We start from the raw sequence: 16,402 nt of genomic DNA on the forward strand, positions 1-16,402 counted from the left end.
ATTGCCGTTTTCACCACACAAAGCTAAATCTCCCACGAATTCCCAACCATAACTCAGACTGAATCTCCACCGCCATCCACCTTCGAGGACCCTCTCCGCGGGTGCCTTCACAGGCGCACCCAGTCCGAGCTGACCTTCCGGATCCCGGATGATCTCCACCTCGGCTCCGGCGACCCGCGAGATCGGGTCGAAGGATGACCCATTTCCACGTATATGGACGGTCGAGAGGATAGGCTGGAGGAGACTAGCGGCCTGTGGTCTCTAGTCTGGGAATGGCGCGGTAAGAAGGGGGGAGCGGTGGGCGGGGAATGCCGGTGGCAGGGCGGCGGTGGCCGCGAGGCCGAAGCACCGGCACAGCAGCTCGGAAGACTTGTCGCTGATGGTGAAGTCGAGGGGGAAGGGCATCTTTGGGGAGGTGATGAAGGCCAAGAACAAGAAGGCCATGCCGCCGGATAAGCTTGCGGTGCCGGCGGCCATCGATCCAAAGCGGGCTAAAAGGTTAGATCTCTTTCCCATTTTTAGCATTGGGTTTCTACGTATTCTTATAACGGAAGGAATTTTCTCATGTTTTAACTCTGGTTTGGTAATTTTCTTTCGCCACGCTATATGATTTTAAGTTTGGTTATTATATTTAATGTTGACTATAACCTATAAATTAGAAATATCTACTTCGATGACCGAGCAATCTCTGTAAAATTATGATTCAAAATAGCCACAAGCAAAACTAGATAACCTTTGTTATATCCGGTCTAATCCACTGGCACTTCTATGCAGCACTGAACGAAACATTAAAACAGGAAGTTGTAAGGCTAAAGATTGCCACTGGGGAAACTGTATCAAGCCGTGGTGATACTTGCAGTTTGGGACTTTTAGATGTGCCCTATCCATCATGCTTCCGTGCCATCATCAGGGCATTCACAATTGCAACCCCAGCGTCAGCAGTCCAAGCCCAACATCTCCAATCACCAGTTTCTCAGCCCCCACCATGCCCTTATCTGATGTGAACCAGGAAGACCCCCAGGGAAACTACAGGGAAAATCAGAGAGCTCCTCATAGGCCTACTTCCTTGATAATCTCTTGCTTGTTTCTTATTCTTTGTTTATTTCTTTCTATTCAACAAAATCATTTGTTCTTTAGGCTTACATGGTTTGTTCCCTTTCTTCATCAATTTTCAGGTTTTGTCTGCTGGTCTGTGGAGTCGCTCTTTCGTGTTCAGCATCATTTTCTCAGTGATATATAATGTTTTGGGGAATGTGCATGATTTGTTAGGACCTTTACCTTCTGGTTTGTATATCATTTCGACATTGAACTGGGGAGATTGCTTTCTTTATAATGATAGTTTGTTAGATACGTTGATGATCATTGATTCTAGCTCAAGCTAACATCATATTGTCTCTGACTTTTTTGACACTTCTTTAAATCGTGACTATGTCTGATGTTGCTTTATCTGCTCGTCCTCATTGATGATCTATATCATACCAATCCTTCATTCATACCTGTGAAGCTCTTGCCTTTCTCAATATAAGATTCGCCTTATGGTTTGAGTTATGCAGACTAGCATATATCTACCAAAAAACAAGCACATTAGCTAACTTTGCCTTTTTTTCGTGATCTCTACTCTCTCCTTTTTGTTATAAGCTGCTCTACTACAAGGATTTCGTAAGACCAAGCTTTTATTGAAAAATTCTTGTCACCAAGTCTGCTACATGCAAGATGGAGAAATGGGCATATGTAGGTTTCAAGTACATGGAGATCTAGGACAAGCAACATGATCTATCTGTCTTGAGGAGGATATGAGCGTAAGTTGCAAAAATGTGTTAAGCTGATCCTGTCTAATGCCTTTAACTATACGAGTCAAATTGAATCTGGCCAGTTATTCATCAGTATTCTAATGCATACTACTCTCAGGCTGTATTTGGTTCGAGAACAAGAAGGAAATAAAATAAAAAATAGTAGTGCCTCTTCGAGCAGTTATATCGCAAGTTATTCTTATGTTGATTTAGCTACAATTACTGATATATTGATCCATGATGTTCTTCTAAACAAAAGATAGACAGGTGCGATCTCGCAAGTGTCGCAATTGAAAAAAAGGATAGATCTCAAACATTGCATTATTTTTCGTTATGACAATATGGCAAATTGCAACTGTGACATGACACACGTCCCAATTCAACATTAATCATATTATATGGCGTATGGGCTCTTTCTATTAGATAATGTAGACAGATCTCTTTTTAATTGTTGGAACTGGCGTGCGCGCAGGCACACAGGTACGGGGAAGAGGTTATCGAGAAAGAGATGCTTTTTAGTTCTTCAGCTTTTCTTATCAGGATAACATCATAGATCAAAAAAAGAGCTCACTCTCTCTACTGCCAGACGGTCTTAGAGCCACACACACACACACAGAGAGGCAAGACTACCTCTTATTCTCTAAACTACCTTAATCCTTGCACCAAGCCCGCTCAGCCCCCAACACATCAAGTAATCCTGCCAAGCCAAAATACACCCACATAAATATAAAAGATAACTGAATCCTCTTATGACATCAAAATATCAAACAAACAGCTATGTAAGATCTCAAGAACAAAACAATCCAATGTATAGGCTTACTTGTTGCAGTCAGTGGAGGGGCTGAGCTTATACGGGACGGAGACGCCACACTTGCCGGGGAGCGAGCTTGCCCGCTTAACATTCCCCTTGAAACTCGCAGCGGCGGACTTGAGGCACGTACATGCCGCGCGGCGGTCATCTGCGGTGCGAGCCGCGGCCACGAGCGATTGCAGCCCACTGCAGCACTGCGAAGCCACCGCCCCGCCTGACTGAATGTACTGCACACATGGCAGCAGATCTCCATACACATCCGAGCATGTTATCGCGGCCACCCTGCAGGGCGGCGCCAGCAGCGCCATGGCGAGCACAAGGCCTGCAACCCTCCACACAATGGAGCCAGCCATATGGCACTCTATAGTAGTAGTTAGTATATCGATTGGAATTGCACCAGAGCCTATGTTTCTCTCACTTTAGCTCGTAACTTAGCAATGGAGTGAGTGTTGAGATATGGGTGGGGGGTTTTTATAGAGGATAGGATTGAGAGGTGGGTGTTTTGGGGTATCCATGGATGTTAGATATTAAGAGGCGCATGGCAGTGATTTCTTGGTTATTCTGTACTTGGTTTCTTTTCATGATGATGTCTTGGGTTTGTTCCCGACTTGTGACCGAAAGGCATGTGAGATCTGAATTATTTTGGCCATGAAAGGTGTCAAAGAGTACGACGAGTCTATTGCTTTAGAATATTTGATAGGTTAAGCGCCCGTGACTGAGGTCGCTGTAGATCCGGACAGGATGGGGATGGGGACGTTGAGGTACATTTCAGGGTAGCTGAGTCGGCAAAAGTGGTGTGCTGCAGGGATTTTGCCTTTCTTCTGATTGGAACATATGAGGAGAAGTGTGAACTACATTGGATTCCTGCCAGCCGGTACCGTACTGTGTTTGCTTCTTCTTGCTTGCTTTTGAATCAGCTGAGATGCGCATGTTTGTCTCTAGAGGAATGTAAGTATTCGCTGTAAACCATTTATACACTTGATATTAGTTATCTAATAAGATGCTAATAATTGTGAGCTGGGTTGGTTAAAATCTTATCTAGTAGGGATTGTGTTTTGAGAGATTCAGAATTCAAAACTTCGATATTGTTTGAGGAAAATAGAAAAGCTAGAAAGGTGTGTTTACATGATGGAATGAGAAAGAATGTGTTACAATTAAAAGATTCTTTAATTGAGGATGAAGAGGACACTTTAGTTTGTTCCTTATTAAAACGAAACTTCTGAAGGGCTACATTATAGATACGGCTGTGCCCTAGAACCCTGGTACTCCTTTTATAGTCTCTCCTCTAAAGAGCATGAAATTGTTGATAAAATTCAAGTCTTGTACATATGCTAGCTTCTCCATGTGCATGAAATATTCTTTGCTGCTTGTTATATTTGTTAGATTTAGCTTTTAATTATTATAAGATAATCCTGGATTCATATATTGAAAGGTATAAATGTCCATATTATGGGTCGAGTGCTTTTAATATTTTTTTTACAATAATAGGTGTACTCTCTCAGTTAACTTTGAACTTTGATATTAATTAGCCTTTCAAACTATCATCTCGTTATCCCAGACCTTATGCTTCACAAAGGAAGCCAAAATATACAGTTAGCAAAAGAGTTACACAAGTAGCGATGTGCCATGTCAGCGGGGTCACATTCAGAGTAACACATTGAGTCCCCTTCTAACACTGCTAGACACCATATGCCAATGCGAACAATTGGTTCTACAACTCATTAACCAGGCCATGAAACGAGTAGAGACTGAGGACAGTACATGTGCAAGGGAGCCCACAAGAATTTAATCGGTCACGGGGAGCACTTCTTAGGGTGACGGGGTCTTTTCGCCAATAGCGAAGCCAGCCAACCATTTCCTTTTCCTTCTTTTTTTTTTTTCTTCTTTTTTTTTTTCTAAGGCTGGTAGATAATACCTGACGAGTACAGACGCACCCAATAAAATCAAAAAACAAAATGCCTCATAGTGCCAAGAGCAACTTTCCATCACCAGCCCACAGGATACTACCGGAGTAACTGGCTACATAAGCAGCTACCCAATCTGCAGCCCCATTAGCTTCACGGAACATGTGCTTGGCATGAAAGGGCCCTCCATCTCTCATCATTGTCCAGATATCTCGGAGCAAAGGGGGGATGCAACCATTATCCCTAGGGCTCCCCGAATCCAACTAATGACAGTAGCTAAGTCTTCCTCCAGGACAATAGAACTGTCTCGTAGGACACACCAGGCATGACGAAGTCCCGCCCAAGTGGCTCACAACTACGCACCTGGAACCGATGTGTCGAAAAGTTGACCGCCCCCTATAGCCACGACCCTAGCAGATGGGTCCTGACCCGCACCGCCCCTCATACCTCCATCCAAGACAGACCCATCGAAGTTGACCTTGAGAAAACTCGGAGGTGGAGGCTCCCAGGTGAAAAACACCGTGTGGGATGCTGCCGAAGCAGAATGGAAATCCAGGTGTCCCAAGTTGTTAAGGTCCCTCCAACAGGTATGAAGAGGCCGAGCTCGATCGGTCGCCTACACACGGGCACACTCCACTACAAGTCTCGGTGACATACCATATTTACCAAAGGTTCGAGCATTTCTAGCCAGCCAAATCTAGTAAAACGTGCGAATTGCTTGAGCCACCTTGTAGCGAAGCCAACCATCTCCTTGCCTGCCTGTAGTGGTGTCTTGCTCTAATAATAAAAGGAAAGGATTATTTACTAGTGGCGGCAAGTGGAAGCTGACTAATAAAATCCAAAAGAAGAAGCGACCAATTAGCCTTTCTACACCTCCAAATGTTGCGAGCCTCAGTGGTCGGGTCTTTGCTTGCTGAATTCTCGGCTTGCAGAAATTTCTCAGGGTCCTGGGACTTGGAGGAACAAAAGCCAATCACATTGCTACAACGGTTTCGGAGTCCCATATATGATGTAGCTTTGTTTTGTTATATATTAATTAAGGATTGGATATTGTTTTCCAATTTGCATGGAGACTAGAGATGTTCGATTTCTGAACGCCAACACTTGGACGACACCCAGTGATTGCGCAAGAACTGCTGCATGCATCACGATCACTGCTTCCACGTAAGTTTTGAGATTTGCTTAACCAAGGTACATGAAGGAAGCATGCATGCTTGTTCGGGGGCCGTCGAGGAAGATGCACCATTTGGCTTGTTTAAGGTATTCTTAGACTAGGAAGAACATGCATAGAAACTTTCGAGTCCCAGTAACTCAGTAAGCATGTGTACTTCTAGAGCCCATTATACGTTCTATGTCAAAATATAATAAAAGATATTGTAATAATCATAAATTAAAACATGAAATAATAATCGTTATCACTAACTGCTGTTATATTGTAACAGCCTATCTTCATTGTTTTGCATTTTCACTACCATCTTAATGAAATGATTTTTTTTTGGTAATTAATGAAATGATATTTAGAAATTCAAATCTTTTTGTTAGAAGGAAGTAAGAAGTTTGTTGAGGATCAAATTGAGCAAATCAACTTTGTTATGTGTGAGATTGTAACAAATTAAAAAAATTACACATCATGCGGCTATTTTGTATGAAATTTCTGTACAATGATGATATTTTATTTTCTAATGAACTTAATACAAAGTCTCTTTTCTTTGTGAGAAATATGGCGTGGCATTGCCATCACCAACATATGATCTCTGGATCTCTTGCATGGGACAGGAATGTCAACCGGTTAAGGCCCTGTTTGGAGGAGCTTTTGGAGGGCCAAAAAGCAATTTCTCGCCCTCCAAAAGTACTTTTAGATAAAAAATAGTGTTTGGTAAAATTTCTGAAAAACTGTTTCATCTTTTGCGGAAAGCTGAAAACAGCTTTTGGGGGAAAGCTCCAATTTGGAGCTTTACGAAAATGTTGTTTTCAGCTTTGTCGAAAAGCTGTACTTTTGACAAAAATACCCATATTAAAATATAATAATTACATTGTTTGTCCTTTTATAAACCTAAAAATTTGTTGGAGCCAAGAACTCTAGCCGTCAAACTTCCTTCCGCAAGAAAAATAGTTAGAGAGATAAATGGTCATTTGGATGAAGAAAAATTAATTTACACTAATAATTAAAACATTTTATACCTTTATTATTGTATTATACTATAAATATAATATTATATTACACTACATCATAATACATTAATATGTTATTTTAAATAATTTAATATTATGTTATATTATGAAAAATTAATTTATACTAATAATTATAATATTTTATACCTTTATTATTGTATTATAGTATAAATATAATATTATAATACGTTATATCATAATACATTAATATGTTATGTTAAATAATTTAATAGTATGTTATATTATGGAAAATTAATTTATACTAATAATTATAATATTTTATATCTTTATTATTATATTATACTATAAATATTATATTATATGACATTACATCATAATACATTAATATGTTATTTTAAATAATTTAATATTATATTATATTATGAAAAATTAATTTATACTAATGATTATAATATTTTATACCTTTATTATTGTACTATACTATAAATATAATATCATAATACGTTATATCATAATACATTAATATGTTATTTAAATAATTTCATATTATGTTATATTATAATATTAATTGTTACTAATAATTATAATATTGTATACTTTTATGTTATATTATTTTACATTACATCATAATACATTAATATGTTAGTTTAAATAATTTAATATTATGTTATATTATGAAAAATTAATTTTTACTAATAATTATAATATTTTATACCTTTATTATTGTATTATACTATAAATATTATATTATATTACATTACATCATAATACATTAATATGTTATTTCAAATAATTCAATATTATGTTATATTATGGGAAATTAATTGTTACTAATAATTATAATATTGTATACTTTTATGTTATATTATTTTACATTACATCATAATACATTAATATGTTATTTTAAATAATTTAATATTATGTTATATTATGGAAAATTAATTTTTACTAATAATTATAATATTTTATACCTTTATTATTGTATTATACTATAAATATTATATTATATTACATTACATCATAATACATTAATATGTTATTTCAAATAATTTAATATTATGTTATATTATGAAAAATTAATTTATACTAATAATTATAATATTTTATACCTTTATTATTGTATTATACTATAAATATAATATATATTACATTATATCATAATACATTAATTTGTTAGGTTAAATAATTTAATATTATGTTATATTATCAAAAATTAATTTACTCTAATAATTATATTACTATTATGCTATATAATATTAATATTATTTTATATTACAATAATATTATACTATATTGTATATTTATGTATTAATATATGTTATTTTTATTATGTTCTGTTGTATAATACTATGCAATGTCCTTTATGGTAATTTTGTCATACAAAAGTACTTTCTCAGTTTGTTTACCAAACATATGTTAAAGTGTCACAGCACTTTACAAATGTAGTTACCAAACAGCAAACAGTTTTTTATAACAGCTCTACTTCAGACAGCTCTACTTCCAACAGCTCTACTGCCCACAGCTCCCCCACAGTTTGTTAAGCTCAATGAAGAGCTCGAAAGGTAAATATTGGATATTGATTTTGCTATAGCGGCAAATATTAATCGATTTCAATGTGGATCCATTGTTCACATAAACCAGCTTTACAGAAATTTTGTCACTCCTAACAGGTTTGCTGTGCTAGTATTAGGCTTCGGACTAATTACGCAGGCACGCAGTAGCACAGGCCGGTACAGACCCGCGCCGTGTCGTGCCGGGCCTGTACCAGTACAGTAGAAGAGGCAAGAAAGAGGGCAAATGAGAGAGAGAAGGAAGAGAGAGGGAGAGAGAGAGAAGGAGGGCAGGCGGAGGCCGACCACCCAAGTAGCAAATGGAGGAAGGCTCCACAGCTGGGTCTCCTGTTTCGTTTGAAATGGCGGTCCGACCTCTTTTTTTTATTTCACGACTTTTAAGTGAAGCGGTAAACAATTTGCCGACTTCACTTAAAGGTTGTAAAATAAAAAATTCGAAGGAGCGTCCTTCACGTAGCTCGCCGGCCCTCCGCCAGCTGGCCTCCACCTCTCTCTCTCTTCTTTCCTCTCCCTCTCCCTTCCTTCCTTGCTCGCTCTCTCTTTTTCTCTCTTTCTTTCTCCTTCTCCTCCTTCGGCAATGAGTTTCGTTTTCATTGCTAGAACCGTCCCGGTCCACCATTGCACTACAGGAAAAAAGAAAAATGCCAACGCATATACGCCGATGCTTCCTAAAAGCATCGGTAATTTTGGCCGAGCGCCAAAATTTGCCGATGCTTTTAAGAAGCGTCGGCAGTCCCAACACTAGATCCAGGAAGCGGGGATTAGACGACGCTTAAAAGCGTCGTCGGAGTCCCACGACGCTTCTCATTTCACCCACATATATACAAACCCCTCCCGATCCCTAACCATTCCAGCCGCCCGCCGCCCTCCTTATCCCTAACCCCTAATCCGGAGCCATGGCCGTGGTCCAGCTTCAAATCGGTGGAGGAGATGCTCCAACCCCAAAGGAAAGTGACGGTCCTTTTCTTCTCTCCTCCTCCTCCTCTCTCTCTCTCTCTCACTCCTCTCCCTCTATTTATATTTCTACTTCGTTTTAGGGTTTCGATCCGGCGGAGAGGGGATGGCGACGGAGGAGAACAGTGGATGGCGACGAAGAGAGGGTTGTATGAGCACCGGCGGAGAGCTGCACGTCCTTGCCGTCGACGATAGCTCCATCGATCGGAGTGGTTTTCAGATTTCCCCTTGTTATTTATCGTTATTTCTTTTCTTTTTTATTCTTTTTGTTCCTTTTTTTTTCTTTTTCATCTTCTTTTCTCTTTCCGTTCTTCATTCTTTCTTTTTTTTTAGGATAAATGATATAGTTTCAGAGAACAAACTTTGATTGAATTTTTTTCTCTCTCTCTTTTGCAGTGATGGCTGTGGATAGCAGGAAGAGAGATCTGGAGCTCCTAGGCTAGGTATGGCTATTTATTTACATCTTTTTAAGCTAGGTTGGCATGCGTTTATTTTTCCTGAGATCTGGAACTCTTCCCTCTTCTGAGATGCCGGCAATGATCAGGGCTAGGCTGCCTCTTCCCTCTTCTTCTTCATTTTTTAAGCTAAGTTGGCATGCGTTTATTTTTCTTGAGATCTGGAGCTCTTCCCTCTTCTAAGATGCCGGCAATGATCAGGGCTAGGTTGCCTCTTCCCTCTTCTTCTTCATTTTTTAAGCTAGGTTGGCATGCGTTTATTTTTCCTGAGATCTGGAGCTCTTCCCTCTTCTGAGGTGCCGGCAATGATCAGGGCTAGGTTGCCCCTTCCCTCTTCTTCTTCATTTTTTAAGCTAGGTTGGCATGCGTTTATTTTTCCTGAGATCTGGAGCTCTTCCCTCTTCTGAGATGCCGGCAATGATCAGGGCTAGGTTGCCTCTTCCCTCTTCTTCTTCATTTTTTAAGCTAGGTTGGCATGCGTTTATTTTTCCTGAGATCTGGAGCTCTTCCCTCTTCTGAGGTGCCGGCAATGATCAGGGCTAGGTTGCCTCTTTCCTCTTCTTCTTCATTTTTTAAGCTAGGTTGGCATGCATTTATTTTTCCTGAGATCTGGAGATCTTCCCTCTTCTGAGATGCCGGCAATGATCAGGCCCCCCAGAGATTTGTAAATATTTTTTTCTAAAAAAAAATTACTTACAACGACGCTTAGAAGCGTCGGAATAGACTATATTTTTTTTGTATGAATAGAGATTTTCCGACGCTTTATAAGCATCGGCAAATCCCAATTTTTGCCAACGCTTTCGTGTAGCGTCGGCAAAAACTTTTGCCACTCCGGTATCGCTGACGTTTTTGTGACGCTTTAATTAGCGTTGCCGGGACTTTAGCCGACACTTATAAGCGTCGATAAAGGTTAGAAAAAGCATCGGGAAAGATCAATTTTCCTGTAGTGCTGGAATGGTTCTACGACTGGAAAAGTCTCGAATTGGGACGGTCCTACTGACCTTGCACTCTTGTGTTAGAGCATTCCCTTGCCACAAGAAGACGTTGAACTCAAGGATTGCCTTCCACCTCAATGTCTATTGTTCTACGGTTAATGGGACAAGTGAAGTAGGGCGTACTAGAGCCAACGTGTGCAAAGCGCTGGCGGACTCGGTGGCCTATTTTGGCGTGAATGGACTTGAGCATGCTCTCCTACGCTTTTTCTTTCCTCCAGCGAAAAGTTTCTTTGTTACCGGTCAGGCCTCGATCCTCCCTTATTCTAAAGATCAGGGTAGGTATACTGAGCATGGGCCCATTTCATTGACTTGAGTTCAAAGGATTCGACCAAAGTCGGTGCCACTTTCGTACCATAAATTAAGGTACAATCATAGATAGCCACAACATCATCCATTTTAGAGACAGGTAACTCCCTTTCATCTCCGCAACGAGCCATATATTGCATTAAAAAATCTTGAACTTGTTCCAGGATAAATGAGAGCTGCCCATCCCGAAAATGGATGACATTGCGACTGTGCTCGATGAGAAATTATAATATACTTCGGATTCACATTCTTCAACAACTATTGAATTAAGTTTTTTTCTTTTCTTAACATTGTCTTCCAATGGAAATGCTGCCTGTATACATGGGCTCCATTGCTTACAGGTTTTACTTTGTCACATTCTCAGAAAACTTAGCACTTCTTCCTTTACTTGACTATTATTAAACAACTGGTCCTTATATCCATGTTTAGTCCTTTTTGCACAAGTCTGGCCTGTTTTTGCACATATTTAGATATAGTTTAATATACAACTAGACTTATTTTCACACATGGACCAGGGTTTTTTTTTTTTTAAGTTGCAATGAATTCAGGGGTGGACTCCCCTGCGGCCTGTACTTCTTAATCATCCAACATTTTTTCATCCACCTCCATCGTACGTACCTTGTACTACATAACATGTAGATTTCAAAGATCCCCCCTTGCTGCTGAGTTTGATTGCTATGCGCGAAGCCTGCAATGAACAGCATGCATCACGTTGATATTGAACAACGAAAACAAGTGGTTTGGGATGGTGTCTTGGGGGAGGGAGATGCCTATTAATACATCAGTTTCAATAATGAAAGTACCATCATCACAATCACATAATGATCATAAACGAAAGCGAGGTTTATTTATATACTACATCATCTTTAGTAACAATAAGTACCATCATCACAGATAACATAACGATCCTCATGAGCACAATCACACCAAGGTTGTATGACCCATTAGGCCATTATATATATATACAACAACTCCAAACAAGGATCACTCTCGGCAGTAAGAGAATGACTCCGACCCACACACACACACACATCCGCGAATTAACCACTTTATTCTATTTATAATATACTCCCACGTTCAAAGAAACCAGAGCAGCATCCACTTCAATTGATCCTGCCAAGACCAAAACGAACACAAACACATACACAGTCACTAAACCAGATCAAACCAAACAACGACTCAAATCTCAGAAGACAGTAAGTATGAACCGATCGAAAAGGCTTACTTCGAGCAATCGGTGGAGGGGCTGATCTTGTAAGGGATGGAAACACCACACTTGCCCGGGAGTGCACTGGCCCGGCCGATGTCGAGCCCGGAGAGGCCGGCAGCTGCAGTCTTGATGCACCTGCAGGCGGTGCGGCGGTCGGTCACCGTGCGAGCCGCCGCCAGCAACGACCGCACCCCGCTGCAGCACTGCGGTGCCACCGCGCCGCCGGATCGCAGGTACTGGATGCATGGGGTCAAATCCCCGTACACCTGCGGGCACGTTATCGCCTTCGTCCCACGCGGTGAGGCCAAAAGCACCATTGCTAGTAGAAGGCCGACAACTGACCGTGCTCTCCGACCAGCCATTAGCGTAGCCTGGAATTAAAGCTCAGGCTTCGTCTCCAACTCTAGGCTACCGCGGTTTGGGAGCCTTACAATGGGTATTGTGGTGTTTATATACAGGGAATAAGGGGGAGTTGGGACCCTCTTAGGCGCTAACTTTCGCACCGCAGAGCACGGTGATATCATGAATAGCCACGATATCATAAGACACTCCTTTATTTCTCAAATATGACAAGATACCGTTACTGCAATATACAATACATCAGTGCCATGATGAAGAAGAGTCATCTCTCTGAGATGGACCGCAGAGGACCCATTCGTAAGAAGGGAAGGATGGATGGTTTGGCATGCATCCAAATGTGTTTTTATTTGTGCCATGGGCTTACCATCAAAAGAGTAAAAATAAACTAGACAAGGGTTGGATTTGGTAGGAGACAGGTGCCCGTGACTATGTACATTGTTAAAGAAAGAAATAGAGTCCTATAAAGAATCTTGATTGAAAGGGAATCAATTTACGTTCAATACACTGAGTTCTTTAGAGAATGCTATCTGGACTTCAAAATACATAACTAATACATCAGATCACAGTAACTTGGGCTTCGTCATGGATTCTACCAAGTAGGAATGCGCCACATTCGGAAAGTCACAAAGAGAGTAACGAACAGAGTTAATATTCTGGACATGATATTCGTTTTAGTGAATACCTTGTATCATGTTCCGACTGAAATCCGGAACAAAACCTGTCGGCTGTCGAGAGGAGCCCACACGAACTTTCTCCGCTATTTACGGGGATCAACTCAAATCACGGGTGACAAGATGTTCTCGTCGTGTCCGAGAGGACTCTGTGTCGGGTCAAGTGGGTAAGAAAAAAAAAAAAAATTATTTTTCCATCCCTCTAAAGACTCCGCCAAAGATCCCTGTTGACCCAAAAAAAAAAAAAAACTATTGACCCCTCCCCCCCCCCAAAAAAAAAAAAAAGGGGACCATGCGAAGTTGCCCAAACACCTAAAAGTCCCTCAATTTTATAATTTGTAATATGTAAATGATTTTTATATTGAATGGTTTAGATCATTCATATAACATCTTCATCATCCAACTTGAAACAAATATGACTTTATAAAAGTTATATCATGCGTGATTTGGTCTTGGCTTGTATTAATATATATATATATATATATATAGTGATATGAAAAAGATGGTGAGCTATCACGTAGATGTTAAATTTCCATGATAACAAATTTATGATGGTTGGTACCATTGCAGAGACTATTAGATAGGATGAAGATCACATAGTATTTTGGAGTTTGGAGGGCTCTATTTCATCTAAAAGTGCTTTTGGAGGGTTAAAAAGTACTTTTTGGCCTTCTAAAAGCTTCCTCAAATAGGACCTAAGCACTTCGACGGAAAAATCCACATAGAGTTTCCCACGTTATGAAAGCCCTACCTGGATTCCTCAAAAAAACTAAAAAGCTAAATTGAATAAATATTGGTGTGAACAAGAGAATTTTGAGCGACTTCCATCGGTCTGAACGGGCCCAAGGGGGTAAGGAAAGTTCATTATTTATAGTCAATGCTCATACTGACCCAAAGACTAAAGGACAGTAGTACAATGTGACTATAGGGTTATAGGAAATTGACAGGCATTTGCCCAGCTCATTGACGCCCCTATAAAGATAGGCATATCTATTAACAAGCCTAAACAAATTGAGCAGGGAGCACATCACTAAGAACAAACACAAACTTATTGATTAAAACTGTAGTTCATTAGTGATTTGTTGTGCCAGCCCATGTGTGTTTTGTCGATCGAATTTGGATCTGAAGCCCAAGTGATGTCAAACTGAGCTCTGGATGGAATGTTAATAGAAAATGACCACTGGCCCAGTTTGAAGAGCAATTATATCTTACACCACGTGCCCCACACGAACAGTGCACCACATCAATCCCATTTTGACATATCATCGGGCTGAGAGCAGACGGACTTTTCTAAAAAAATTTCATCAAGAGAGTGAGACTTTTTTTCAAAATGGGATTGGTGCGGTGCATGCTGGCATGGTGCACATGGTATAGAGTATAATTTCTTCAGATTGAGTCTGTCCGATCCCGAAGTACCCAAGTCTGATTAAGCTTAGGTCTGTACCCTTAGGTCAAGCCAGGTCTGGCATGGGTAGAGCTTGCGCTTGAGGTTTAAACCCCTAGTTTGTTTCAAGAGTAGGCCTAACTCAGCCCGACCTCGCCCATTGACTCCGGAAATGGGTCTAAGGCAGGGATAGTTACCCTCCTATGGGTCCAACTGAAGAGAATCAGACTTCCATTTGGTCCATTTATCAACACCCAATATGTATTTTGGGCCATTTGTGGGCCTCTTTTCATCCAAGCAAATCCCAAGCCCAAAAAAGACATATTTTAAACTCAAAAAATCTGAAATATTCACATATAATTTAGATAAACCTTTCATTTGTGATGTTCATTTCAGTGATACAACAGAGCAAAAGCATAAAATAGTAGTATCAGATGTTGGTGATGTACGCAAGTAAGTTGTAGGTGGTTGGGAATTAAATAAATTCAATTTGCATGCTTTTCTTTTTCTTTTCTCTTGAACAGATAAATAAATTACATGAGTTTGTGCACTCCTTAGTAGAGAAGAGAGCGCTAATAGATATGCATGAAGGCGGAGCAAGTAGCTACGTTGTATTATAGTTAAGGGATGTGATTTCTTTTTAGACGAACGATCGGTATACAGTAAATTTATTATATTTTTTTTCTCAGTGACGAAAAATTTGGGTTGTGCAAGGTTATCCTTGAATCTAGGGAGAGAGAATGAAAAATCTTGAGATTGCCAGAAAAATTTCTAGTATCAAACAGGCATATCTAACGCATGAGCACGCCGAGAAGATTGGGCTGAACCTGAACCTAAATATCTGGCTCAAACCAAGCCCATCTTGCTGCTGAGGTTTACTTGTACCTCATCCACTCATGATGCAGGCAGATTTTCTCATCTTTGATACAGATACTGCAGGCAGATCAGAGTGAACTTTTTGGTATTTGCATGGAGAAAAGCATCAGTCTAGGTTGGCTAAATCCTTGCCAAAGCTATTATGCCCATATTATTGTCACCATACACTTGCATCTTCAACAAAGAATTAGACGGCTTCCTTCTTTCCCAATAGTTTCTTTTCTTCCTTCAGTTTGGTTAAAAAATCCCATTAGCTTTAACAAACATTGCTCCCAAAGTCCAACGAAGCAGCTAGCCCTCTACGGTTTTCCATTTGAAAATCTTTAGAGCAACCTAACAAAGACTGCATGCCTTGGACGTGCAAACAAGAATAACTTCACCACACCATAACATTCCATAAACGTTATAAGGGAGACGAGATGACGTGAAATAAATACTTCTCCCATGGATCATGCTTTAGGGTACCCCTTAAAGCACAGGATGTCCCTTTGCTAGCTCGGCGATTCAATATTTTCCAAGCATCCTCGCACATCTAATCGTACCAACTCGAGCTACGGCAGGGGAAACTTTTCGTATGTCGAAGGTGGTGCGTCTCTACAGTTGCTCAGTTTGCATGGCCTAAAGAAGCATCCTTTCTTAGGGTTGCCCAACAATAAAGCACCAAAAAGGCTTATTTTCCGCTAATTTTTGGCTCGATCCGGCTAGAAATGAATGCAAGTTTCAACTCAAAGTTGATTTCAAGGCTATGTGAATCCCTGCTTTGATCTAACTTCTATCATCAAGCTCGATCTGTGCCCTCCAAAGAATATGATAGTATTTAAATAATCAATATAGAAAATTATTTTTATGCATTAATAAGAATTAACATAATATTAATTATTAATACCTACTTAGTTGTCTTTATCTGGAGTTTAATTGAGCCATACATAGGCAAACTCAGCAAAGATTCGATTGTTGCTAAAAGAACAAGCCCTGACAGCAC

At 39.9% G+C, this 16,402-nt stretch overlaps 2 protein-coding genes across 2 annotated transcripts; both read right to left on the minus strand.

Moving 5' to 3' along the window:
• Window positions 1-2,080: 2,080 nt before the first annotated feature.
• On the minus strand, window positions 2,081-3,098 carry LOC103698722 (non-specific lipid-transfer protein 1). Its single transcript, XM_008780769.4, has 2 exons — window positions 2,611-3,098; window positions 2,081-2,487 (listed from the first exon to the last, which is right to left on the minus strand). Exons 1-2 carry the CDS (start codon window positions 2,952-2,954, stop codon window positions 2,478-2,480), a joined length of 354 nt encoding a protein of 117 aa, XP_008778991.1. The 5' UTR covers window positions 2,955-3,098; the 3' UTR covers window positions 2,081-2,477.
• Window positions 3,099-11,741: 8,643 nt separating this feature from the next.
• On the minus strand, window positions 11,742-12,562 carry LOC103713412 (non-specific lipid-transfer protein 1-like). Its single transcript, XM_008800329.3, has 2 exons — window positions 12,145-12,562; window positions 11,742-12,032 (listed from the first exon to the last, which is right to left on the minus strand). The coding sequence occupies exons 1-2, from the start codon at window positions 12,489-12,491 to the stop codon at window positions 12,023-12,025; spliced, it is 357 nt and encodes a 118-aa protein (XP_008798551.2). The 5' UTR covers window positions 12,492-12,562; the 3' UTR covers window positions 11,742-12,022.
• Between the last annotated feature and the right edge of the window lie 3,840 nt (window positions 12,563-16,402).

This window comes from Phoenix dactylifera, chromosome 3, assembly GCF_009389715.1.
Source record: "Phoenix dactylifera cultivar Barhee BC4 chromosome 3, palm_55x_up_171113_PBpolish2nd_filt_p, whole genome shotgun sequence".
Lineage (NCBI taxonomy): Eukaryota > Viridiplantae > Streptophyta > Magnoliopsida > Arecales > Arecaceae > Phoenix > Phoenix dactylifera.

Coding starts and splice junctions, on each gene's coding strand:
- LOC103698722 (XM_008780769.4), bottom strand. CDS start 2,954: ATGGCTGGCTCCATTGTGTGGAGGGTTGCAGGCCTTGTGCTCGCCATG.
- LOC103713412 (XM_008800329.3), bottom strand. CDS start 12,491: ATGGCTGGTCGGAGAGCACGGTCAGTTGTCGGCCTTCTACTAGCAATG.